The 25,807-nt window shown below is 45.0% G+C and overlaps 2 protein-coding genes across 5 annotated transcripts in view; one reads left to right on the top strand and one right to left on the bottom strand.

Annotated features, from left to right (window-relative positions):
* Positions 1–25,807, bottom strand: part of LOC109418818 (homologous-pairing protein 2 homolog) — a 375,251-nt gene that overhangs the window by 296,975 nt on the left and 52,469 nt on the right. For all 3 annotated transcript variants that reach the window (XM_062861149.1, XM_062861147.1, XM_062861148.1), the window contains one exon: positions 25,270–25,298. The gene's annotated coding sequence lies outside the window, so the exon portion shown is untranslated. The remainder of the gene's footprint in view (positions 1–25,269; positions 25,299–25,807) is intronic.
* LOC109405806 (fatty acyl-CoA reductase wat) overlaps positions 1–25,807 on the top strand; it is a 168,239-nt gene that overhangs the window by 101,444 nt on the left and 40,988 nt on the right. For both annotated transcript variants that reach the window (XM_062861146.1, XM_019678865.3), the window contains exons 3-5: positions 3,301–3,416; positions 3,498–3,892; positions 16,564–16,673. In XM_062861146.1, coding sequence (XP_062717130.1) covers positions 3,301–3,416; positions 3,498–3,892; positions 16,564–16,673 — 621 coding nt within the window. The remainder of the gene's footprint in view (positions 1–3,300; positions 3,417–3,497; positions 3,893–16,563; positions 16,674–25,807) is intronic.

Genomic DNA, 25,807 nt, shown 5'->3' with positions numbered 1-25,807 from the left:
TTGTTCTACGCATATAGTCAAATCTCAACCGTTACTTCCCTTGTTTTTTTACTCTTATAGCTTTAACTGGCTATAACTTGAAAATGGTCAAACTTATCTCAGCTTTTTTACCCTTATTCGCAAGATTATTGAATTTTCTATCAAATGGCATCTTTGAATCTATTGGTTAAGGTCAATAACTAAGTTTTGTAGAGAAAATAGCTCAAAAGTAGGGTGTTTTAATTTGTTTTTGTCAATTATCTTTGAAGCACCCTGAAACCCTCTGAGACAACCTTGAAACCCCTTAGGAACGTCTTAGAAACGCGTTAAACGCGGGAAGTTTAAACGGCTGAAACTCCCTGAAACTCCCCGAGACTCCCTAAAATAGCCTCTAAGTTGCCTGACACCCCTCTGAAATTTCTCTGGAACCTTCTTGAAACCCTTTCTACTTCTCTTAAACATTCCAGAAACGTTACGAATCGCCCCATACACGACCTTGAAGGCTCCTAACACTCTCTCAAACGGCTCTGCATAAGAGTAACGGCAGCGAAAGTATTGGTTATATAGAAGTTAATTTGACGTAATTTCAACATTGTGTTAGATTTACGTCAAATTAACTTCTATACAACCAAAACTTGCGCTGCCGAAACTCTTATATGACATGTGTGTTGCTTGGGGAAACAGCCTTTAAAATCATTGAAAACGTCCCATAAAACCCTTAAATCATTCCTGAAACCACCTAAAACCTCGGAAAATCCCTAAAACATCCCTAGAAACCCCGTGAAGCGTCCATTAACGCCTCTTACAACCTACTGAAAGCTCCTGAGAACCCCTAAAACTTCTTGAGATCCCTGAAACACCCATGAAATCTCCTGAATCCCCATGAAACGCCCCTGAAAACCCCGTGAAACTTCTTGAAATGCACCTAAAAAATCCCTGAAACCACAAGAAATGCCATGAAACCCTTTTGAAACGTTCTGAAATTTCCTGAAACGCTTTGAATGCCCCTAAAACACTGCTGAGCCTTGAACCGCTTGAAACGCCCTGGAGCTTGCAGGAAATGCGCTGAAACTCTCTTAAAACGTCCTAATTGCCTTCTGATTGATTTTATTATTTGCAATATCCCAGTATGTATGAATTGATCACTCTTGTGTTCAGTCACGTATAATAAACTACATTTTTTTTTCAATAAAAATGTCAGCGGACATGTACATACGAATAATTAATTAACCAAAAAATTTAACAGCACGAAACTCGATTTATTTTTCATACTTGGGATGCTCATGTTCTTCAGACTACATTACTGACCTGAACGTTCTGAGTTCTGCGACAATGTTTACAATGAACAAATACAGATTTAGTTAGACTCCGTGTATCAGTTATAACTATAGCACCCCAAATTGGATGTAGTCGATTTTCAACCTCTAACGATGCAAAACAACATGAAACATTTTGTGAATAAAAGGTAACATTCATAAAAGATAGTTGCACTAATTGAAACTCAACAATTTGTTAAAATCATGATAGAAATAAATCATTTTCCTTCCACCATTTTTCGCCATAGTGTACCAGTTAAGACTAATACATGCAAGTAGTGCGAAATGGAACCGACATAAGACAGCAATTGGGTTGTTTAGTAAATAAAATATTGCTATTTTCTATTGACGATCAAACGCAAAGCTAAATTGCGCAGGTGGCGCTTTTCTAAAACGGTGAACTACGAACCCTAGACTGATTCACTAATGATACAAATGGAAGAAAAGTGAAATTATTGCAGATTCTCATAACTTTCCTGCAATGTATTGACCATAAATATGTTATTTTTGCTTCCAAAGTTGAAAACTTTGCGTTACCTAACCTCACATTTGTTCGCCAATATCCTAATCGAAAGAGCTCATTTTTCTGAGTAAAACGTGATTTTATTGCGATCCAATTCCTTTGTTTTGATGGTTAAATAAACAAAACAAATTTAATTTCTGTGGATAGAATGACAGTTCATTCGATAAAATGACAGTTCGCCCCGAACAAAAAAAAAAATCCCCATACAAACTTTGAATGCATTTTAAAAATAGTTCCCGGCCACCAAAAACAATGAAATTTTGGATATCGACTAATTTTTAGACGGAGAATCCGATTATGGAATAATCTGAATACCCCTAAAGAAACAAATTTGTACAGGGTTCCTTTCTTATCATTGGCACCGCCGTAATTAATAAAAAAAAAGTTGCTTTGACTCCGTTTTTACCATTTTCCTGTACACTATGGGAAACTAATTTATCATTATTTGACATATCGACGACATTCGTCGGTCTTTTCGTTATTTTTGTAGAAATATTTTTTCTTAGGTAGCACTATGACTGGTACATTCACCCTAGTAAAACTGTAGTAGAAGAATTCGAACTAAAGTCAAAAGATGGAGAATGACAGAATGTAGGAAACATATTTATCTATTTGAGTTTATTTTCAACTGACTTGTCACGTTGTAAATATACATTTCTTTTCTGAGAGATTTCTCCGATAGCTGAATTTGTGCAAAACATTATACTATTCTTCATTGAAAACTTTGCAAAAAGACTGGTTTGGTTTGATCACGTGATTCTATTACATTAAATAAAAATAATATACATAGCGTCTCAAAAGTCAAAATTGGACATTAAATTCCAAATTTTCTCAAATGAAATGGATCCCTACAATACTAATCAGGTGTGTGCGCTTCGACCACCTTAGATGCCACACCTTTTGACATTTTCAAGTGTCGAACTGATCCTACTGAAAGAAAAAAAAAACGATGACCATAATTTGATTCCGGATGGATAGATTGGATACCTAACTCACCACTGCTGAAGGAGACCTTACCAGGAAGATCATTCAACTTTTTTGCCGAATGTGTTCCCATAGCAAATCCCTGTTTTACAACAAGTTTAGCTCACGTCGTGATCGCTAATGTATGCAAATTTGATTCCAGCGGAGCATGCTTGTAAAACGTGATTTCTATCTATGCAGAAATCATTTCAAATTCAAGGGCAAATATGATATGATATTATAAAAAAGCTGTAAAAATGTTTACGGGATCAAAATCATCGCAAATTTTGAACGTTCTGAAAGTTTGTCACAAAAAAGACACACTGTCTGAAATGTTACGTTTCGGACATTATTATGATCCGTACCAGCCAAACGACCAAGCGGATTGGAAACTTGTCGGTTTCTTTTTAACCTAAATCAAATCCAAAAGACGGTTTGCGAATCGTGACGTTTGTAGAATTATAAATTATGTAAATGTGTATATTCTAAAGTATCGCTTTTCGTTCTTCCTTATTTCAGCACTGATCTACAAACTGCTCACAAGTTGTCCCGGCATCGAAAACATCTTCCTGCTGGTACGGACTAAACGCGGGAAAGATATATTTTCACGAGTAGAAGAAATCTTCGATGATGCCGTAAGTTTCTAAACCACGCCCATAAATCACCAAAACCCAAAATTCACACATCGTTCACTGCTTCCCTTCCCAAATCTCTAGATGTTCGACAAAATGAAACTAGCCTGCCCAAAGTACGACCATAAAATCCGAGCCATCGCGGGCGACTGCATGCTGCCCAACCTCGGCATCAGCCCGTCCGATCGGGAAATTCTGGTCGAAAGTGTGAACATCGTCTTCCATTTGGCGGCCACCGTCCGGTTCGACGAAAAAATGAAAACCGCCATGCAGATCAACGTCAAAGCCTGCCGGGACATTCTGGACCTGTGCTACGAGATGAAACACCTCAAATCGGTCATCTACGTGTCGACGGCATACACCCAGTGCCCCCAGAAGGTGGTGGACGAACGGTTCTACGAGCCACCGATCGACTCCACCAAGATGATCTCGCTCACCGATTGCGTCAGCGATACCATGATGGAAAACATCACACCCATGTGAGTATGCTCTTTTAGTAGAAGGAAGTTTCTATTTAGCACGACACGTGTTTCGTAAAGGCATTCGGGTATAAGTACGTATACGACGTGTATGCTAGGGTGAATTTGAGTTAGAATCCGAAAAGCGTCGTCACAATTTCACAGTTTGTTGCTAATTTTACACGGATTGTTAGCTCGGTTGGAAACAGCGATTGAGTGGTGCCACGCGTTCTAGGCACACATGTGAACTGAACCTGCCGTGTATAAGATATTAAAATCCCATGCGATGATCGCTGTGCCAGCTCATGCGATAATATCGTCCAAGTAAAGGTGGAAGATACTGTTTCGGTCGAAGATAACATTCATCGACTACATCGTTTTGAAGATAAAGCATTAAGTTTTCGGCCACATAAATCGAATACAACTTGCGTGGAATATTGGAAATGGTTCTCATCTGTAACCTATGGTTATTACTGATTTACTGCGTAACTAGTCGGCGTTCAGTCAGAGTGGACTACGCGATTTTTCGGGCAGGTAAAGATAAGCTGAGGAATTCGTTAAACCTAAAATTTTCGACGTTTGCAGATGTGCCATTACATAAAAGAATCATAGTATTTCTGAAAATTATGCCAGAGGTTTCAAATTTCAAGTGCTTGCAGGACATTTTCACGAAATCATTGAAAAACAGATGGTCCGGTCTGACTTAACGCCGCCCAACTGTACTGTTTGGCAAGCCTCATCGCCAACAGTGCGATTGCCTTCCGAGAGCCCAATACGTGGTTGAACTCGGAAATGAATCGCATTTTAAGCCCATCCCTGTAATCAAAGTCTCTTCGATATCTATGAGAATAAGATGATAGTTTATAACAAACCCGAGCAGAAGGGCATACCTTACAAATACCATGCGAAGAGCAACATGTGCTCTATGTATGTATGTTTGTATATACAATCTATCTCCCACTGGCCGGCAGTGCTTTTATGGAAGTAAAACGTCTGCGTCTATTTTCAGACAAAAACTTTTATCCATAGACGCAAACAGTTTTGGTCCTGGAGATGGAAGGTGATAGCTCTACTGCACATCCAACGACTCATTTCAAGTATGACAGGACTTCCACGTACATCTTGAGGTCGTTTTTTGAAACACTAAGCCCCGCATTGATGCATCCAGATATCAATTGGGTATCTGAAATGCATTAACACTTCCTGAATCAAAAATTTTAATTTTTGTTTCTGGCACGTATTTGGTTTGATAAATATTCCATGTAAATAACGATTTTAATTAGAAAGATCTCACCAGATTCTTCATAGTCTGCAGAGATAAAGTTGTACGCTCATTTCTCCATCGGTGCACCGACGACCGAAAAAGGGTTGATTTTATCACATTCCACATGATCACATTATAACAAAAGATAATTCTTCACAACCAACTTCCGATGCCCTCCAAATTGAAATCTCTAGCCCACCAAATGATTACACAATATGCAACGAAACACGCAACACAGCCACATTCAATACGCGGGCAGCATCCGAACTGCCATTATAATCACACAAATCTCCAGGAAACAATTCTATCACTATAAGGAATTCGGAGTTGGTTCACTTTTGTTAGCGGAAAACTCTACTGGTGGCGTAACTCCGAACGACCAACAACCGGAAGATTTCGAAGAGCAACATGTGCTCTAATACCTAAAATTGTTATTGCTGCGTTATTCTACGAAATGTTATGAGAACATCACAATAACAGTTGGAGGTGTTTGAGCAGAGTTTGGTATTGATGTAGTATTTGTTGGTGTAGCAGTGAAAATAACCAAAGAACTAGATTTGCTATTACATCATGAAGTCATCGAACAAATGAAACATTCAATAACAAGAAATGTTATTAGTTTGTTATTCAATAACTTTGGAATAACAAATAAAGCACTTGAAATTTTAGGTATGCATTCATTATTGAAATAACAAGACTTGTTATTTTCTAGGTGTTATTTATACAAAATTTTGGTATTCATTTTTGTTATTTTGCCTCTTATTACTACCTAATGAAGGGCATATCAAGGTATGGTAGTATTTAAGATAAATAGCTTGATATGTTATTCACTTGTTATTTTCTTCTGCTCGGGAATCCATCCACTCGTATATTGCGAGTTGCGACATATGCACCCATTCAGACTCGACCCGAATTAATTATTATCACAGTCGAATTTCGCACACGACTTCGCAGCGACTAGCGTACACAAATCCCATTGAGTTCATGTCAAAGGCGTCGGCTGCGCAACATGTCAACAAAATAAATTTGATTAGTGGAAAATTATCGCTGGAAAATGAGGATTTAGTAGATTCTCAAATTATCACAATAGTATAAATGTGAGTTAAATCGAGTTTTATTGAAGCAATTGTCGATAAACAATATTTAATGAAATGGGATTTCCTTTAGTAATAACACTTCACGCGGAGCAACACTGTAGCTCGTTCGGTTGCTATGGGATCTCGCGGTACACTGTTCGTATCTCTCTTCTTGGGTCGATCTCCTCGGACGGATCACTCGTTGTCCGTCTCTCTTCCTCTTACATCTCGGTCATCCTGAGAGGGATCTGGACTCCAGACCCGATACATCTTCATATGGGACGCAGCAGTCGTGGTCCGCTTCGGTCCCTCGCCACTTACCTTCTCGACATCGTATCGGTTGTTCGCTTTCGCCGTCACGATTTTGTATGGTCCTAGGTACTCCGACGCATACTTCTTCCCGGCTCCGAATTGGGTTCGCTTGATAGCCACGACGTCACCTACCTTGTAGTCCGTCGCCGGCTTTGCACGGAGATTGTACGCTGTCCGCTGCTCATCCTGCGCCTTTTCGATTGCAGCCCTCGCCTTCTCCCGGATCTCGCGCCGCTGGTCGTCAAATTGGGCAATCTTTACTTCCTCGAGAAGCTCGCTCAGTCGAATATCGCCTTCATGCCGCATTTGGACACCAAACAGGGCTTCGAATGGTGACACACTCGTACTTTGATGCACACTAGCGTTAATCCAGCGTTGGATGTTACCGACATGTTTGTACCACTTGGTTTTATCGTCTACACTTAGCTTCGTCAACATGGCCACAATCACCTGATTGACGCGTTCGACTTGGCCATTTCCTCTGGGAACTCCTGTGGTTATCTCGATGTGCTCCACGTTCTGTTCGGCGCAATAGTCCTTAAAGTCGTGGGACGTAAATGCCGCCCCTTTGTCACTCACGATACGCCTAGGATTTCCGAACAACTCACTCTGATGTCGCAATCGTTGGATCACCTCGGCCGCATTCGTCGTCTTGGTTGGATAAATCCACACGTATTTCGTAAAAGCGTCCACCACCACAAACAGGTACTTGTAGAGCTTCTCCGTCGCGTCCATAGGACCCACATGGTCCACATGATAGGTATCGAAAGGAACATCGCCCTTCGGGATCGGCGACAAGAGTCCTTCCGTTTTTCCCCGTTTCCGCTCAGCAAGGATACACTTCACGCAGCATTCAATTTGCCTCTTGATTTTTGCACTGAGATGCGGAATGTAGTAGTCACGCTTGATAATGTCTTCAAGTTTTTTCACACCAAAATGTCCATTGTCATGTGCACGTCGGATCACTTCACACTGTAGTTCTGCCGGCACGACAACCACTTCACGTCCTTCCACAACTTTCATCAACATATCACTTGTCACAACATAGTCCTCAAATGGTTGCGTTTTGAGCAGCTCACAAATCACTCGTAGTCTTTCGTCACGTCCTTGAGCACTTTTGATCAACTCCACCAGCGGATCGCCAGTCGTAATCATCACCGGCGCCCGGCTCAACGCATCGACATGTTGCATACGATTGCCGGGTCGATGTTCCACGGTGTACGTGTACTCTTCGAGCAACAATGCCCATCTGGCCACTCGCGGACTGAGATGCTTCCCTTTCAGCGTATGCTGGAAAGCAGCACAGTCGGTCACAATTTTAAACGGTATCCCGAGCAGGTACACTCGGAACCGTTGCACTGCATTCACCACCGCAAGCACTTCGAGATGAAAAGCACTATAGTTTTTCTCGGCACACTTCGTTTTCTGGCTCATGTAATAAACGGGATGGAATTTTCCGTCCTGATCCCGCTGGAGTAACACTGCACCATATCCTTCCTTGCTCGCGTCGGTGTGCACCTCCGTCTCAGCAGCAGCATCATAGATTTTCAGCACCGGATCTGACACCAAGCTATCTTTCAGCTGCTCGAAACTCGCACTTTGCTTCTCACCGAACACAAACGACATGTCCTTCTTCAAAAGATCGGTCAGCGGTTTCGCAATTACCGCATAGCCCGGCACAAATTTGCGAAAATAACTGGTCAGTCCCAAGAACCGTTGCAGTTCTTTCGTGTTACACGGCACTCGGAAGCTCTTCACTGCGCGGATCTTCTCGGGAGACAGTCGATACTTCCCTTCACTGATCAAGTAGCCCAGGTACTCGACCTCACTTTTCAGGAACTGCGACTTTTCCCAGTTGAACTGGAGGCCGTTTTCACTGGCCACCTCTAGCACTCGTCGCAACGCCGCAATATTCTCTTCGGGTGTGTCAGACGCAATAATCGCGTCGTCGACGTAAATGATCAACACCCCGCTTCTAATCAAATCGCGAAAAACGTCCGCCACGAATCGGCTGAAACTCGCGGGACTGTTACACAGTCCGAACGGAGTTTTGAGAAACTCATATTGTCCCATATGCGTCACAAAGCTGGTGTATTTTTGGCTGGAAGCCTCCACCGGCACGTGGAAGAATGAATTCTTCAAGTCAAGGGTAGTAAACACTTTTGCACTTTTCAGTTTGTCGATCTGGTCCTCAATGTTCCGCATGGGGAAACAATCTTTCACTACCTACTTTTCTGTTCAGTTGGCGGTAATCGACGCACACGCGCAACGAACCGTTCTTCTTCGGGGCCAGTGTCACTGGACTGGCATATTCACTAACACTTTCGCGCACAATTCCCGCCTGCAGCCACTTATCGACAGTTTTCTCCAACACTTCTTTTTCCTTTGGTGCAAACCGCCGCGGAGCCGAATGAACGGGTTCGTCGTCGGTCAAGATGATCTTCGTTTCAACTCGACTGTGCACCTCACTTTTCGGGTGGTAATTATCGATCATGTCCTTCACCACCTCAGCGTACGGGGGATCGACGTCGATGGTTTCCCGTTCGCCCGCACTCAAAATCTGCATCATCTCGCTCTCCTCCGTCACATCACTTTCGATCGCTTTCTTCTTAATGTTCACACCCTTCTGGTTCACTTCTACGTCCATGTACTGCAGCGCACTCATACCAAGTATGGCGTGGTATTTCATGCATCCCGCCGGGACGACATAGAACGTCATCGTCGGAAATTTATTCGCTCCCACACACACATCGACCTCCACCGTCCCACGCGCTGGCGTTTTTGCAGCACCGAACCCACTGAAGCTCATCATGGTTGGGTGCAACTGCGGCTTTCCCACTCTCGCGTACACACTCTCACACAGCAAGTTATAGCGGCTCCCAGTGTCGAACAATGTGCGAAGAGCGACGCCATCCACTTGAATCTCGCACACCGGCATGCCGTCGGAGAGCGTGTTCACTTCGGCCTTCTTTTTCTCTCGATCACAGTCTTTGGCTCGATGCCCGTGCTCACCACAGCCAAAGCACTTCGGACTAAAGTGTCTCGAGTATACCAAAGTGGCGAATCCTTGTTGTTTTGACAGGTCTCCTGCTCGATTGGAACTATGGGGATGACAGAAAATTGACTGTTCCAATTTTGACGTTTCTCCTCTTTGTTTAATCCAGGCTCGTTACTTCGGACCACGCGATTTTGTGTCGCAGTCATTCGCGTAGTGGCCCCGATTGCCGCAATTGTAGCAGCGCACACTGTCACTCTTGCTGGCTGTGTTTGAGGAATCTTTCACACTTGCTTTTGATTCCTTCTTCTCGCGGTCACTTGTGTTGGTGTTCTTCGGCGTACGGGTGTTCTGCTCACGCATTTGGCACTTCATTTTTTCATACTGCTTCACACGTTCTTTCAATTCGGCAACGGTTTTCGCACCATACAGGCAAACTTTGTTTACCGACACATCGTCCACTCCGTTTGCCACATATTCACAGACGGCTTCTTCTTCAATACGGCCTCGTTTTGCAATATTTTGCATATGGTAAATGTACTGAAGAAACGATTCGTCGTTCTTCTTCTTCCTGTTCCGCAGGAGCTCGTGGATCTCGGCACTAGACACTTTATCACCAAATTCCGCTTCGAGGGCAGTTTTCAATTTCTTCCAACTGTTTAGGCCACTCGAGCTGTTCACGAAAAGTTTAGCCGTGCCCTTCAAAAGACGGCGGCTGTACACAAACTTGTGTGCGTCACTCCAACCAAAGTTTTCACTGGTTTGTTCAAACTCGTCCAGCCAGTCGCGGATGTCTCTGTCGGTGCGCTCTCCAGAAAATCGTTCGAGGGAGTCACCAATATCATTGAACGTGAACTGCGGCGCACGCACACTGCCTCTCGACACTACACTTTCATCATCACTCGAAAGTCCAAAATCCGAAGCTTGATCACCACCCTTCGGAGTGGGTGTCGCCATCGTCTCTCTCGCAGAGTGCAACACTGTTCCCTCTTGGCTGTTCTCACTGACACTCAACAATCGCCGAATCAATTTTTCCTTTTTGCCGGTCGTGGGCAAGTTCTTTGCCGAACAAAACTCGCGGAGCTGCGGGTTTGTCAGCCTCGTTAGCACTTCCCGCACGAACATCGCGACGCGTCTCTCACTCGATGGAAACTGTACTTCCCCGATTCACAAACACAGTAGCAAACGCTCTCGTTTGCAGCGTTGTGGAGACTACTCTCCAATCTCACAGAAGCCACACTGAAAGTTCTCTATGGTGTGGAGATTCTTCTCTATCTCCGACACCTCACACAGACTCTGATGCTAGGATTGGTCTCGATCCCGGCATGGGTTTTCGGACGCCATTTGCAGAAAATTGCAGAATTGGCTTCCAACGCAGAATTCTCGCTCAAACCGACTCAAAACATGAGGGAAATCCCGGTTGAGCCCCCATGTGAGTTAAATCGAGTTTTATTGAAGCAATTGTCGATAAACAATATTTAATGAAATGGGATTTCCTTTAGTAATAACACTTCACGCGGAGCAACACTGTAGCTCGTTCGGTTGCTATGGGATCTCGCGGTACACTGTTCGTATCTCTCTTCTTGGGTCGATCTCCTCGGACGGATCACTCGTTGTCCGTCTCTCTTCCTCTTACATAAATACTAATGAAAAACCCAATATCTATCCCTCCATTTGTGTGATCAGCGCCCTACACAGTCGAAACAAAAACAGGACGCCGAAAGCGAGATCAATCAGCATCTTTGGGCCTATAACGCCGATGACGAGAACACTCACAACAACATCCAAGCACATCGCTTCATCCGTCCTTCTTTCGACTTTCATCGACGCAACGATGGGATTCGAGTCATTTTCACATCGACTGGGTTTCAATTGAAATTTTCAAATTGTCCAAAATGCATGTTTGCTACATTTTTTATGGGTTATAGATTAATTTAGTAAAATATACAAAGCATACATTACCATTAGACAAATTCGTCGGCTATTATATTCTAATCAACCCAAGCAACACACAAGTCACAAAGGAGTGTCGACAGCGCAGGTTTTTGGTTGGACACGAGTCATTTTCAAGTTATTCTGCCTTTGAGTTAGAATTACATGAATGCAGCTCCTGTGCAACCAAAAACCTGCGCTGTCGACACTCCTTTGTGACTTGTGTGCTGCTTGGGAAGTTAGAACAGAGGAATTCATTTGATATTGTATGGGCGTGCGTGAGTGTGTAAGTGCGAAACAAAGTGGCAATGAAATTCGAACAAGGTGACACCGACGGGGTCTTGTTTCCATTGTTGACGTTTGAAAACATTATTAACATACTTCTTCTGAAAGTTTCAATTGAAATTAAAAATGTAGGGTCATGGCTGTGATCCAATAGGTTTCCTGACAGCCCTCTTTAGCGTCCGTTTTCTCATTGCCCAAGATCGAGCAATGTGAAGAGACCCAAGTCACGGTGAACAATGCAGACATCCAAAAACGAACTGCTGACGATTAAGGCGTACAAAAACTAATAGACTGTAATCTCTTTTTAAGTCATGGGGCTGAGGGTGCATTAACTAAAAAGGCCCCCTGCGATCCCCTTTTTTGGGCTCTCTGGAAACACCCAGAGGCGTTTGAAGGGGTTGTTTCAGGGGATTTCGGGATCTTTTTGAGGGTCAGTGAGATTATGGCGATTTCAAGCACGTTTCAAAGGGGTTTAAGCATGGGCGAAACTACCGAGGTGTCGGGTGTGCCCCCTAGAATTTGAATGAATTGCTGTGAGATACGGGGCGATGAATGATGAATGGATGAACTAATGCATATTTGTTTGTAGTGCACCTCTTGACAAAGTTCGTAGCTTCGCCCATGGTTTTAAGGGTGATTAGTAGTGGTCTCAAGACCCTTCAAAGAGATTACAAGGGATTTCAGTGGCGTTTCAGAGGCATCTCATGCAGCCTGTTAATGGTGTTTCAGGCGGTTTCAGGGCCATTTCAAATTGATCACGGAGATTTCAATGGCGTTTCAATGAGATTATGGAGGTTTTAGGTGCGTTTCTAGGCATTTCAGAACCCCCTTAAAGCCCTTGGGTTTTCCTCTTGGAATGCTCCTGGAACCTCCACTAAACCTAATGGGGCCCATTAAAATGCTTTTGAGACCTTCCGGTACATCTCTGAGACGGCTTTAGAACGATTCCCCGAATTTCATTACCCCATAATTGGGTAATCAACGGTACACCAAGTAGTTTACAACATTTTCAACAAAAAAATCCTTTGTGAGCATTGATTCGTTATTCTTTCTGACCTTACAACTAAAGCACATTTTGGCATTCTAACTGCCTATGTATCCTTTTTTCAAACAGTTTAGGAATTCGAAAAACTGGTAATATTTTTATTCGAGATTTTTCCTTCTTTTAATCATAGGCTGTTCTTTTATGTTATAAGTTTTATAAATCAACATGACATGATTTAGGAAAAAAAATAATCATAATTGAAAGAAAAAACACTATTCGAGTTCGAGGTAATGGTCATTCGGAATTCGAGTTCGAGGTAATGGAATTCGGAACAATGTCATCCGAGGAATGGAATTCGGGGAAATGTTGTAGAGTCTTCTAAGAACCTCTGGAACCCCCTAAAACGCTCCTGGGATTACCTGGAACGCCCCTGAGACCCTCTGAAGTGCCACAGACTCCCTGGAATCCCAATGAACCCAAACCCAGTGAAACCGCCTAAAATGCCCTTGCGATCCTCTGAGATCCCTTTAACGCCTCTAAGACACCTTGAAGTATCCCTGTGAATCCTTGGAACCCTGAAGTCCCCTGAGATACCCTAAAACGACCCTGAGACTCTCTGGAACACCCCTGCGTCTCTTGAAGCGCCCCTAAGATCCCCTGGAATCCTCCTGAAACCTTCTGGCACACCCTGAAACGCCCCTCAAACTTTCTGAGACTCATCTGAGACCTCCTGGAACGTCTTTGAGACCCCTAGAATGCCTCCAAGAACTCTAGAAGTACTACTGTGAATCCTTGGCACCATGCTTGGAACCCCCTGAAACTCCCTGAGTCTCAAAAACGTCCCTGAGGCTCTCTTGAACTCTCTTGAGAAAACTCAAAGCGCCCCTGAGATCCCATGGAATCCCCCAGGAGCCCCCTAGCATCCCCTGAAACACCTTTGAGAGCCTTTAAGACCCTTCTGAGATTTCCTAGAATGCCCCTGACACCTGAAGCACCATTGAGCCTTGTGACTCGCCTTTGAGACTCCCTTAAAATCCATTGAGGCGTCCTGGTACTCGCTAAAACCCCCTTAAAACACCCCTGAGATCTCCTGGTACTCCCTAAAACCCACGAAACGCCCCTGAAACCCTCCGAAACTCTCATGGAACATCCAGAAATTCTTGAAGCGCCCCTGACACCTCCTATAACCTTCTTGAGGTCCCCTGAAGCGCCCATGGGACGCCTTGGAACCAACAGCCTTTTTGCAACAAGATTCCATGAACTACATCGCGTCACCAGTCAATATACATCTTTTTCATCAATTTGCTTATTTCGTCATTCGAACCCTCAAATGCACCTGAGACCACGAGGTACCTCCTGAAACCCAATCAAACCCCTTGAAACGCCCCTGAGACTAACTGAAGCACTCCTGAGGCCTTCTAAATCTCCTCTAAGATCTGCTGAGACACCCTGAAACGCCCCTTACAACTTCTGAAATGTTCCTGAGACCCCCGGAGCCCCCCTGAGACCTCCTGAAGCGCCCCTGAGTAAATTCTCTTTTACCGTGAAATTCCTCTAAAAACCCCTGAGACCACCTGGATTCCTCTGAGACCCCTGAAACATATATCAAGCCCCCTAGAACTCCCTCGGACCATCAGGGACCCCGTGAAACGCTCCAGAGACCCCTTTTTTTATTCCTTGTTGGGTATCTAAGACACTGCGACCAGTTGTTAGATCTATCGTGACATATGCCCCAGTTTTATTTAGCTATGTCAAGTTGACGTATTACTATTGGTGTTAGCAATAATCAAACCTTGACTGTAAGCCTGATTCCAACACGGTGCGACAGTTCAGATGAACTGTACTACCGCATTGGGGTTTGTTCTCCATGCATCAAGGGGTTCTATTAGCCCCTTGTCGAAGAACTTAATTCTTTCAGCAGAAATTGTCGGACAACGGCACAACAAATGTTCCGAGTCTTCCTTATCCATGTCGCAAAAGCGACATACATCATCCTGAAATTTTCCAATTAGCTTCAGATGATAACGGCTTCGACAATGGTCTGTTAGAAAGCCTGTAAAAATACTTAGATATCTATTTGGCAGCTCTAAGATTGTCTGCTTCCACTCGCATAACAATCCCATATGAATAGGAAACCGAGCAAAGATGGGACTGTTATGCGAGTGGGGGCAGTTTTGCGAGTGTTCACAATATGTGGCTTTAAAAAACGTTTGGACTGTCTCGCAAAAGTGGTGTTTCCTCAGTTGGATTTTATTTTCTTATGTTTCCATGTTTTAAACTCCATTCTGAGAAAACAACCAGATACAGCACAAAACGGTTCTAGTTCTATGAATTGGTGAGACGAACCAAGTCTTGCTAGCATATCGGCTTGTTCATTTCCATCAATTCCACAGTGCCCTGGAACCCAAAACAGCTTCATCTGATTACGGCGAGCTAATTGTTGAAGTGAATTAAATAATACATTCCCAAACATGTTTAGAGGTGCATGTAGCTGATTTCAAAGCATTTAGAGCTACTTGGCTATCAGACATAATGTAAATATTTGAATATCTGTAATTTCTGCGTAAGCAGACTCCCTGAACTCCTTCTGAGACCCCCTGAAAACCCCTGAAGCACCCCTGAAACCCCTTTGAAGACACCTGGGACCCTCTGAAACCCCTTTGAAACCCGCTGGTGTGACTCTGCGACCCGCTGGAATTCCAAGTGATGGCCTTAAAACGCCCCTGAGATCTCCTGACTGCCGTTGCCATAGTTATTCACGCCCCCCGGAACTCCCTGAGACCATCAGGGACCCCAAGAAATGTTCCAGAGACCCCCTGAAATCCTCCTGAGGCCCTCTGCAAACCCCTGAAACCTCTTTGCAGACCCCTGGGATCCTCTGAAACCCCTTTGAAACCCGCTGGTGTGCCTCTGCGACCCCCATGGAACTCCATGGGATGGCCTTGAAACACCCCTGAGATCTTTTGACCGCCGTTGCCATAGTTACCATCAATTTCTTATGCACAATGTTGGTTCTGAATAGCTCTCCCACTTTTAATAAAAATAACCTGCATAGGAAGAGGTTTCAGAGTACTCTTTCCACGATGGGAGAAGTTTTACCGATTGCAACCAATTGAGGTCGTGAAGTGATCGAATTCATGATAACACTGCATCACCCATTTGCTACCATGAAAATCGATTTGCAGCTGCAGCTCTTCAGCGTCGGTCACGCCTATTACAAATACCAACTTTGCAGGGTAAGAACAGGCAGGAAACTCCATCACCTTGTCACAGCAGTCCCCTTCGAGATTCGAATGAACTAGACACTTCAACCGAAATCCTTACGCAATTTTGTACACCTTTCATCGTTGCTCTTATCAATCTGGTAAACTTCCTAGATTTGTCAATGATTTGTCCATCTGTGTAGTGGGTACTGTCGTATGCCGCCTTGAAGCCGATAAACAGGTGATGGGTTGGGACTTGGTATTCATGGCATATAACTTCCCACAAACTCATTACTTTTGGTGATAGACGACCGAAGATGATCTGTAATAGCACTTTTGCAAAAACTGCGGCATTCAAAATGGTGATCGCTCTGAAGTTCTAACACACTAACTTATCATCATTTTTGTGGATGGGTTAGATTTTCATTTCCATTCACTCCTCTGGTAGCTGTTCTGTTTCTCAAATCCTAAGATTATTGCAAAAACGCAAGAAATTTCTTATAGAACATATTGAGTGAACTCTTACAGAAATTTATCGATAGATTTCCAAAAGAAATTCCGGAAAATATGAAATTGATTAAATATAATAAAAAGTAGTACAAACAGATACCTAACAATCGCTCTTTTTCTTTTTCAACAGATTGCTGGACAAATGGCCAAATACCTACACATTCACAAAGGCTATCGCCGAGGATGTAGTACGACAGAACAGTAGGGGTATGCCGATAGGCATGTTCCGACCGGGCATCGGTAAGCACATACCCTGTTTTTCTTTTTCAACCAGTACACAGCCTGACCGTATGACCATGTATTGCAAATCCAGAAGAAAATGTACGCAACCTTGCAAGAACTAGCCGGCGTACCAAACAGCCTTGCATTTGCTTGCCAGCAAAGCCCACGACACCACAACAGATCGGATCATTAACCCAATATCTCATACCCAAGCCCCTCGTACTCGCACATGGGATGTTTGTTCCCGCGCTTTTAATTTAGTTCAGTATCGATCACGGCGAATGCGTATCGCCATCATCAACAACTACTATTGAGGAGAAACGAGTTTTTCTCCCCCAGTACCATGCTTGGGCTTGGGAAATTCCCACAGAGAACAACTTTCGGTTTCCACAGATGGAGACCGCACAGACACGTACCGTTTAGAGCCTGATTGCGGATAATTCTTGTGCCAGAAAAACTATTTTTGAAAAATTTAGAACATTCAGAAAAAAAAACTGATATTGAATTTGATAATGTCTGCTCTAAGCGACGTTCAGGAATACAATCACCCAAAGACAATAAATTATCTTTTTTAAAATACCATGGAACTATATCCGGCACCAGCCTCAGCACGGTAAGAAGGTACGTGCCGTGCCGGGTGTCGATTTCGTTCGATGATCTTTCATGCTTAGCAGCGTGTCAACCGACCCGGGCCATTAGAGTAGTGGCGAGCGGCACGGCAGCACCACATTCAGAACGGAGAAACCAGTTTGCAATAGTAAAATTCGCAATCCACGTAATCGATTTTTTCTCTTCTGGAGGTGTTGAAACCCGAGTCATGCCTGCCTATGCTGCGCATTCATTAATAACTAGATGTGCATGGGGAGGACCTTTCTCTGTGGGGTCTTCATTGTCGTGACCAGGTGCGTCTGTCTCCCATTTGCATACCGTTATGAATGAGGTTGGATGGCCACTGGCCAGCTGATGCTAGAAACAAGCTTTGGGTTACTATGCCACACTTTCGACTTTGATCGAGACCTCGGCATGAAAGTCAAACCTAGATCCGGTTCGGTGACTATCGGGAAGCCTAGATGCCGTGATTGTAGTCACGTGCCTGCATTTTTGCATATCGGACCTGTTGCTGCCCGGAGAACTATGTTGTAATCGGAAAGATTTGGCAGTTTGCAGATTTTGGCTGTGAATAATTTGAATAGAGATTCGTCAAATATTTCGCAAGCTAGAGAAAGATTATTTGCAAGCTCCAAAATGCATAAATTTGCACATTTTAATTTATTTTATGTCACCTTATTTCCTTATTGAGGTAGCACTGGAAGGAGCCTCCGGGCCTACCACTGCTGTGATGTCCTACTGGGTTTCAATCTTTCCATTCCAGCGACCCACCTCCAGTTTTTCTCTTGAATTCTCTATCGGCTTTTGGTGACATCGACGGTGGAGCTTAATGTCTGAGATCTAGTTCTAGTTCGAATAACTTATATGCCTCAGACATCTGTTTATGAAGACCTGCAACCGATGAGTGTTTTCCCCTACTAAATATCACGTTTGACTGGCGTATAGCAGCACAGATTTTATGTTACAGCTACGATGATGTTCCACCTTAAATATTTAATTTTGAGGGCGCCATGCAAGAACGGTATACTTCAGACATCTTTTGATGCAGATCATTGATTGTTTGCCACTGATACATACCAGGTTTCACTGACGTACAGTAACACAGATTTCACGTTTGAGTTTTTTTTTTTTTTTCTTCTAAACAATGGGGATATAAGAAGGGGTAGAGCATTTCCGACCCATCTTTATTTCGTAAACTAGTATTCGATTCTGGAAGTAATTTCCGAGAATCTTGTACAGGTACCCGAGTATCACCAGGCGCAGAAGCGCATCGGCAATAGCCGGCTAACTGACGCTACTGAACGAGTTCCTTACATCCAGAGTCACTACTGCACAGTAGTGAATCTCCCTTCTCTTACGCTGGAGCGCTATCTTAGCGGTTTTTTTAACCGACAGGATAGCGTCTACGGTCGACCTCCCCTTCCGGAAGCCGAGTTGCTCGAGAGACCATTTACACCGACGGGTCTCCGTGCGGTTTCCCCGCCCAAGCAACACACATGTTATAATAGAGTAACGGCAGCGCAAGTTTTGGTTGTATAGAAGTTTATTTGACGTAATTCTAACATTGTGTTGAAATAACGTAAAATAAACTTCTATACAACCAAAACTTGCGCTGTCGTAACTTTTATATAACATGTGTGTTGCTTGGGCGTCGTTGGCAATATAACCATACTCTGCCTCTTCCAAATTTCTGGAAAATTCCCTCGTCCAGGCATTTCTGCATAGTAGACCTGAACATCTCGGTAGCCTCTGCAATAGCTACTTTTAAGACCAGGTTCGAAACTCCGTCCGGATCTGGCGCCTAACCTACGTTAAGGAACTTTGCTATCCCCGCAAGTTACACATCGGTGACCTTCTCCTTATCTCCGGCTATCCTACGAAAGGAGACTAAGAACTAGGGCCATGGCGCGGAAAAAAGCACCTCGATGATTCCCTCCAACATCTCTGTAGATTGCTCTGTAGGAGTCATTACACCTCTCGTCTTGACCATCACGATCCTGTAGGCGTAATCCCACGGATTCGCATTGGCACTCTGACAAAGGCCCTCAAAGCAGGCCTTTTTGCTTGCCCTTATCTTAGTCTTTAACGCGGCTTTAGCAGCGGCGAACACTACCCGTCGTTCGTTTCGCTCTTCCTCAGATCCTGCTCGCTACATCCGCCGCCTAGCCCGTAAGCAGGATGACACAGCTCCGCAATCACTTGAGCCCACCAGTAAGCCGGTGGTCTCCCATTTCTAGGGTGGACACGCCCTACGCACGCGAGAGCACTGCCACCAGCTCGTCACCGTCTTAACCAAGTAAGTTTCGCTCACGGCGGAGCGCCTCCCTAAACGCCCCTTCTTCGAAGTATGAGTTGGCCTTGGCCTAGCCGCCTTTTCCTTCACGCGCTGTTGTTGTACTTAGTCAATGCTGTAGCGAACTGCCAGGTGATCGCTGTGAGTGTAGCCTTCGTCTACTTTCCAGTTCGAATTACTTATTGGGCCAGGACAACAAAATGTAACGTCAATAATCGACACCGCGCCGTTCCCACTAAAGGTACTCTTGGTACCGACATTAACCAAGTCGACATCTAGCATGGCAAGTGTCTCTGGCAGGAACTGACCCCGCTGATTCGTAAAACGGCTTCCCCATTCTACGGCACAGGCATTGAAGTCATCTGCTATTACAACCGGCCTACGCCCACTGAGCACGGTCATCATACAGTCCAGCATCTTCATGATCTGCTGGATCGACCACCGTAGAGGTGCATAGCAACTACAGAAAAAAACCCGTTTACTTTGCCGACCACGAAGCCCTCATAGCTAGAGGTACCAATTTCTGGACGGGGTATTAATTTACCCATCGTCCATTTTTTCGGACCCACTCGCGACCCAACTGCCGTTGCCGGCTGGTACTCGGTATGGGTCCGCTGTAATGGCTATATCCGTCCCCCACTCAGAAACTGCCTGACAAATCAATTGCTGAGCTGCGTCACAGTTATTCAGGTTCAGCTGCGCTACCTGCACTGTGATTTGTTCGCTACAGGTTTCTTGAAGGCCGGGCACCTTGGACCTCCCGGCTGGGTGCTTGTTGTTCACGAATTGCCCGGAACAAATCAAGCACGTGCAACCTTGTGCCTTATTGCCTTCGGCGCCGCATCGCCTGCACTGCCAGCCTGCTCCTGTCAAGGCCTTTACAGTCCCATGACTCGTGTCCAGGTTCCAGACATCTGAAGAAAACCTCAGATGGCTCATGCAAGGTCAGTTCAGCTTCCCTACTTTAGCGGACTAGTTTGCTTCTGCCACAGGGAACTGAACCAAGGCTACCTGTGTCCCAGCCGATCTATTCCACTTCGATGATCTCGTCTAGGTTCTTCACCCTTTCGCCTCCGCTATAAGAGCTCTCAACTCGACCCCTTCGCCAAGGGCCTCTACCAGCAGACTTTTGTTGGGCGACAAGAACGCCGGCCCTTGCGCTCCTTGTCGCGCTTGAGCTCTAGGATAATTTCGCCCGTACGATTTCGTCTAATACTGCGCACCCAGATCCACGAGCTTGGCGTCGCTTCGCATCGCCTTCAAGACGTCCGAGTACTTCGACTGTTTGGTTTTGATGATGAGCGCGTTGCCTACTTTGTGGTTACTGAGGGCCTAACAACGGTCGTAGCCCTGTGTTCCCTAACATCCGGGACGGGCCGGCTATCGGGGTCAGTAACCGTCTAGCCTTGCGGGCACCGCCAGACCGTTCCTCACCTGACGGCTGCCTCATCCGCCTCTGCGAGAGCGAAGGCCTCCGTCTAGGTGTAGACGCCGTAACCTTTGCTTTCGCCGCTGCAGTTTTCACAAGTCTCTCGCTATCTTTCTTGGCATCGTCCATCGACTTTCGAAGTCGCAACAGTGCCGTTTTAAGGTCCTTGCTTACGTTGGACTTCGAGGACGCAAAATCGATGATTTTACCAAGCTGCTGCACAGCCACCTTCATTTCAGACAGCCCGTCTCGATTTTGGATGATGGTTCTCATCGCTCCGTACACTATCTCCCCCCGGTAGTCTAGCCGGGGAATGAATTGGAGTTCCAACGCTGGCATTGCGTCCACAGCTTCCTGATTCTACCACCATTCTAGTCTTCTTAACGGAGCCCTAGTCAACACACCTCTAGCGAAGTGGTTAGTCTCGCCACTACTTCCACCACTAGATTTTCAATTTTGATTTTTGAAACTTATTTTTGGATCCCACGAGTAGTGCGGAAAAGAAGGTCTACCACGACAGAGCCCTGTATCAACGCGGTAAGGGACGAATTACTATGGGGTTGTCCAACCAACGAGCATCATTTTTACCCCTTGATCACTCATTCCTCGGCACGGATCACTTGACACCATGAATTGCGATTAGTAGTCTATTCTTAGTCAGTGACTACGCGGCTGACTCGCAAGCGAGGGGGTTAATCAGGCTTACTTACCTTACCGATCAGGCTAAGGCCGGGGTGGCCTCTGCTGTACATAGTAGCCGTCCCCATTCCACTCGGTCCATGGCTGTTTGTCTCCAGTTCCGCACTCTGCGTAGGGTCCGCAGATCGTCCTCCACATGGTCGACCCACCTAGCTCGCTGCACACCACGTCTTCTTGTACCGGTCGGATGACTCTCGTGAACCATTTTAGTCGGGTTGCTATCCGACATCCTGATGACGTGACTCATCTACCGTAGCCTCCAGATTTTTGCGGTATGGACGATGGATGGTTCTTTCAGCTACTGATGCAGCTCGTGATTCATTCGCCTTCTCCAATTTCGTCTTCCATCTGCACTCCGCAGTAGATGGTACGCAACACCTTCCGTTCGAAAACTCCTAGGGCGCGTTGGTCCTCTGCACGTAGGGTCCATGTTCCGTGCCCATAGAGAACTACCGGTCTAATCAGCGTTTTGTATATAGTTAACTTCGTGTAGTTCTGCGAAGTCCAAAGTAAGCACGATTTCCTGCCACAATGCGCCTCTGAATTTCTCTGCTGGTGTCGTTGTCGGCGGTCAAAAATGAGCCCAAGTACACGAATTCTTCAACCGGCTCGATTTCATCACCGTCGATATAAATTCGGGGTGACGGGTGCGGTGATTACTCCCTGGAGCCCTTTGCCCTCATGTTCTTTATCTTCGACACATTAATGACTAATCCGATTCGCCTGGCTTCACTATTTAGTCGGATGTACGTTTCCGCCATCGTCTCAAATTTGCTCATCGTCTCATCAGCGATACCAAGCAGCTGAACGAACTTTGTGAAAATCGTTCCACTCGTGTTTATCCCCGCTCTCCTTATTACACCTTCCAACGCAATGTTGAACAGCAAGCACGAAAGATCATCAGCTTGCCGTAACCCTCTGCGAGATTCGAAGGGACTCGAAAGTGTCCCTAATACTCGAACTACGCACATCATTCGATCCATCGTCGCCTTGATCAATCCTATCAGTTTATCCGGGAATCAGTATTCGTGCATAATCGGCTATAGCTGTTCTCGATCGATTGTATCATACGCCGATTTGAAATCGATGAACAAGTGATGTGTGGGCACGTTGTATTCGCGGCATTTCAGCAACACCTGGCGGATGGCGAACATCTGGTCCGTTGTAGCGCGTTCACCCATAAATTCAGCCTGATATTGTCCCACGAACTCTCTTGCAATCGGTGATAGACGGCGGCAGAAAATTTGAGAGAGTACCTTGTAGGCAGCGCTCAGTAGTGTTATCGCGTGATAGTTCCCGCAATCCAACTTGTCGCCCTTTTTGTAGATGGAGCACACGATACCTTCCATCCACTTTTCCGGTTCATCAGACCCTGGGACTGTAATCCCAGCTGCCCCATGTCGTGGTATTTGGCGTTAGTTATTCAACCCGTAACCCCATCTCTCCACCTACACCATACCGGAGTCGCGGTGCAGCATTTCGAGCATATGCGCTTGATACCAGAACTATTAGACAAAAAATTCTAATCCAAATAGGCAAATATTAGAACCAATGTTGGATCTTACAGGACTCATTGCGCACCACTATCGCATGTTGGATTGCCAACCCCTTTATTCAATAGTAATTGTAAACCAATTTTGGAATGTTCCACACTTTGAACACTTTTTAAGGGTAAGCCAAGAGCCAAACAAATTACAACGAACATTTAACAAACAGCCTCTTTTGCTCAACTTGACCGATATTGTAAGAACTAGCCGCAATCACCGCACTGAGATCACATTAATCAACCGCAAACAACCAACTTGACGAGCGCTGGTGGTAAGCCACAAGCAAGCATAAAAAGCCCCAAGTACCGACAGCTCCTTCGGATGACGTTGCACAATGAACGTCCGCGCTTCACTTTTTCAGCCGTCAGCTCGGCCGAGCAAGCGGTGTGTCTGCATCGTCGTCATCGCCGTCACAGAAAAAGTGCAATTAAAACCAGCGTGGTCAGTCAAATTGATATTGAGCCACTTGTGGCACCCGTGCCAAACAAACCCGCTGCGCCGCCACCGGCCGCTAACCACACAAGCATAACACCGCACCACCTCAGTTCGAAGAGAGGTGAGGCAGGCAGCAAAAAACTGTTGCATATTTTCACACAAAGTCGTCAAACAATTTCGTTGCCGGTTGATGTTCAAGGTCACATTTGTGGTAAATCGGCAAATAACGGTCAATGAAATCAAGGCCACATTGGACAAGAAAGTGACCGCAGCATCACCAGTCTCGTATGTATGTAATCAGCTGAACACGAATTGAAGTGGTTAACAGCGAGGCAGGCTATCCTAGGTCTCCTTCTAATACCTCACCGGCTACAACACGTGGCCAAACCCTATCATCAATTAAAGGATCTTCCGAAACTAGTTAACTGTTTACTTTTTGCGCCGGTCTATGCACTTCCGGCAAATAATTTTCCGAAACTGTGAAACTAAATTGAGTGAGTCAGAACAGAATCCCCAAAACAGGACCCCCGTCCAAATGTTACCACACCTCCACAGTTATCAACTGATAGCTTTTTCTGCCAAAGACCATTTTGCATGTCTTTATCATGTGAAGATATTTATGTCCAAGGAAATCTAGAAAATTTCCCACCCACAACGACCGGGTATCAAATTCGTCACCCTCAGCATGGCCTTGGTGAATACCCGTACGTCTACCGCTCTGACCTGTCGTCCATGTTACTGTTATATCGTTATCAAGAATAGAGTTAAAAAACTATAGAGGACGAATGTCGCTGTTGTTCCCTTTGTTCTCGTTCGCAAACATCCCGGGTACCTATCTGTCAAACTGCATACTTTTTCGCTTTGACACTTATATCCCTGCCTATCCCCGCCAGCAAAAGATGTTGCGGCAGCGACGCCAGCGACATTCTTCCTCTATAGTTTATTACCTCTATTTTATCAAGAGTGGTGAGCTCCTTCTTTTTAATTACATATGTTTCATTCCCATGGTGGTGATCTCAAAGCTACCATGAACGGGTGCTGAACAGTAGCCATAAATACCGGATTTCTGCAACTCATGCTTCTGAGACAGAAAAGCCGCCTTCGATAAAAACTGTTGTTGTAACGCAGCAACCACTACCTACTGCTTTTTGTCGTGCGACCGTTTCGTCGCGTGGATCCATTCACTTTCGGCTCTTTTTTCGCTCTCTTGAACCGGGCGGTAGGTGTATGGAAACCACTTAAAATTTGTGACTAGATGATCGGATCGATTTTGGCGGTGGCGGGGGCGGCGGCAGTGGCATAGTACCTAGTGCATAACACACCACACATATCTCCTGGCGCATATGAGAAGGAGGAGGAGGCGGACAACGACCTTGAGCACTTGTGATAACCGGTTTTCGGCATATGTCGCGTCGTTGTCGTTGGTTGAGATGAGAAAGAGTGCCTGCCGGTTTTTTCGTCCGATGTTTTTCGTCCTTGAAAACACGAAATTCGGTCAATACGACTCGGCGGCCGAGTATCAGTATCATCGCTTCACCGCACCGTTACCAAAAAAGGACAATGAACTAGTTCCCCTTGTGGAAATCCGTAACTGCTGCTTACCTTTCAAAGTTGGTTACCGTTCCAGAAATCTGTGAATGAAATTTAAAAAAAACATAAATTTACAGAACAATCAGCGCAAATAATAAATGAATATTATGAAAATTATTGGCCTAGGCAGTATTCCATCTGGGTAGCGAACCTTGTGTGATGATTAAAACACGTGATTATCACGCCGTGGGGAGCTTGGGGATCAAACGTCGAAAGATAAAACATCGAATGTCAAAACGTCGAGTGCCAAAAGATCGAATGACAAAACGTCGAAAACGAGTAACATAAGCAAATAGTAAGTTCTTTAATCTTTCAAAGGAAACCCATTCTTTCACTTTTCGATGTTTTGTCCTTTCGACGTATTGTCACCACCATTTGTCATTTTTAGGAATCCAACATCTTGTATGTAAACATTTGTGTATCCACAAAGCATTCCATAAGGCTATCTGACGTATGTTCATGTTCACCTTTCTCTTGTTGGCTCCCGGTCCCGAGGAGCATCGGTTTGTGTTCATACGGAAACGACTCTATGACATTTCCCCGAATTCCA

Source organism: Aedes albopictus, chromosome 3 (assembly GCF_035046485.1).
Source record: "Aedes albopictus strain Foshan chromosome 3, AalbF5, whole genome shotgun sequence".
NCBI classification, from domain to species: Eukaryota; Metazoa; Arthropoda; class Insecta; order Diptera; family Culicidae; genus Aedes; species Aedes albopictus.
This window is presented reverse-complemented; position numbering and strand designations above follow the sequence as displayed.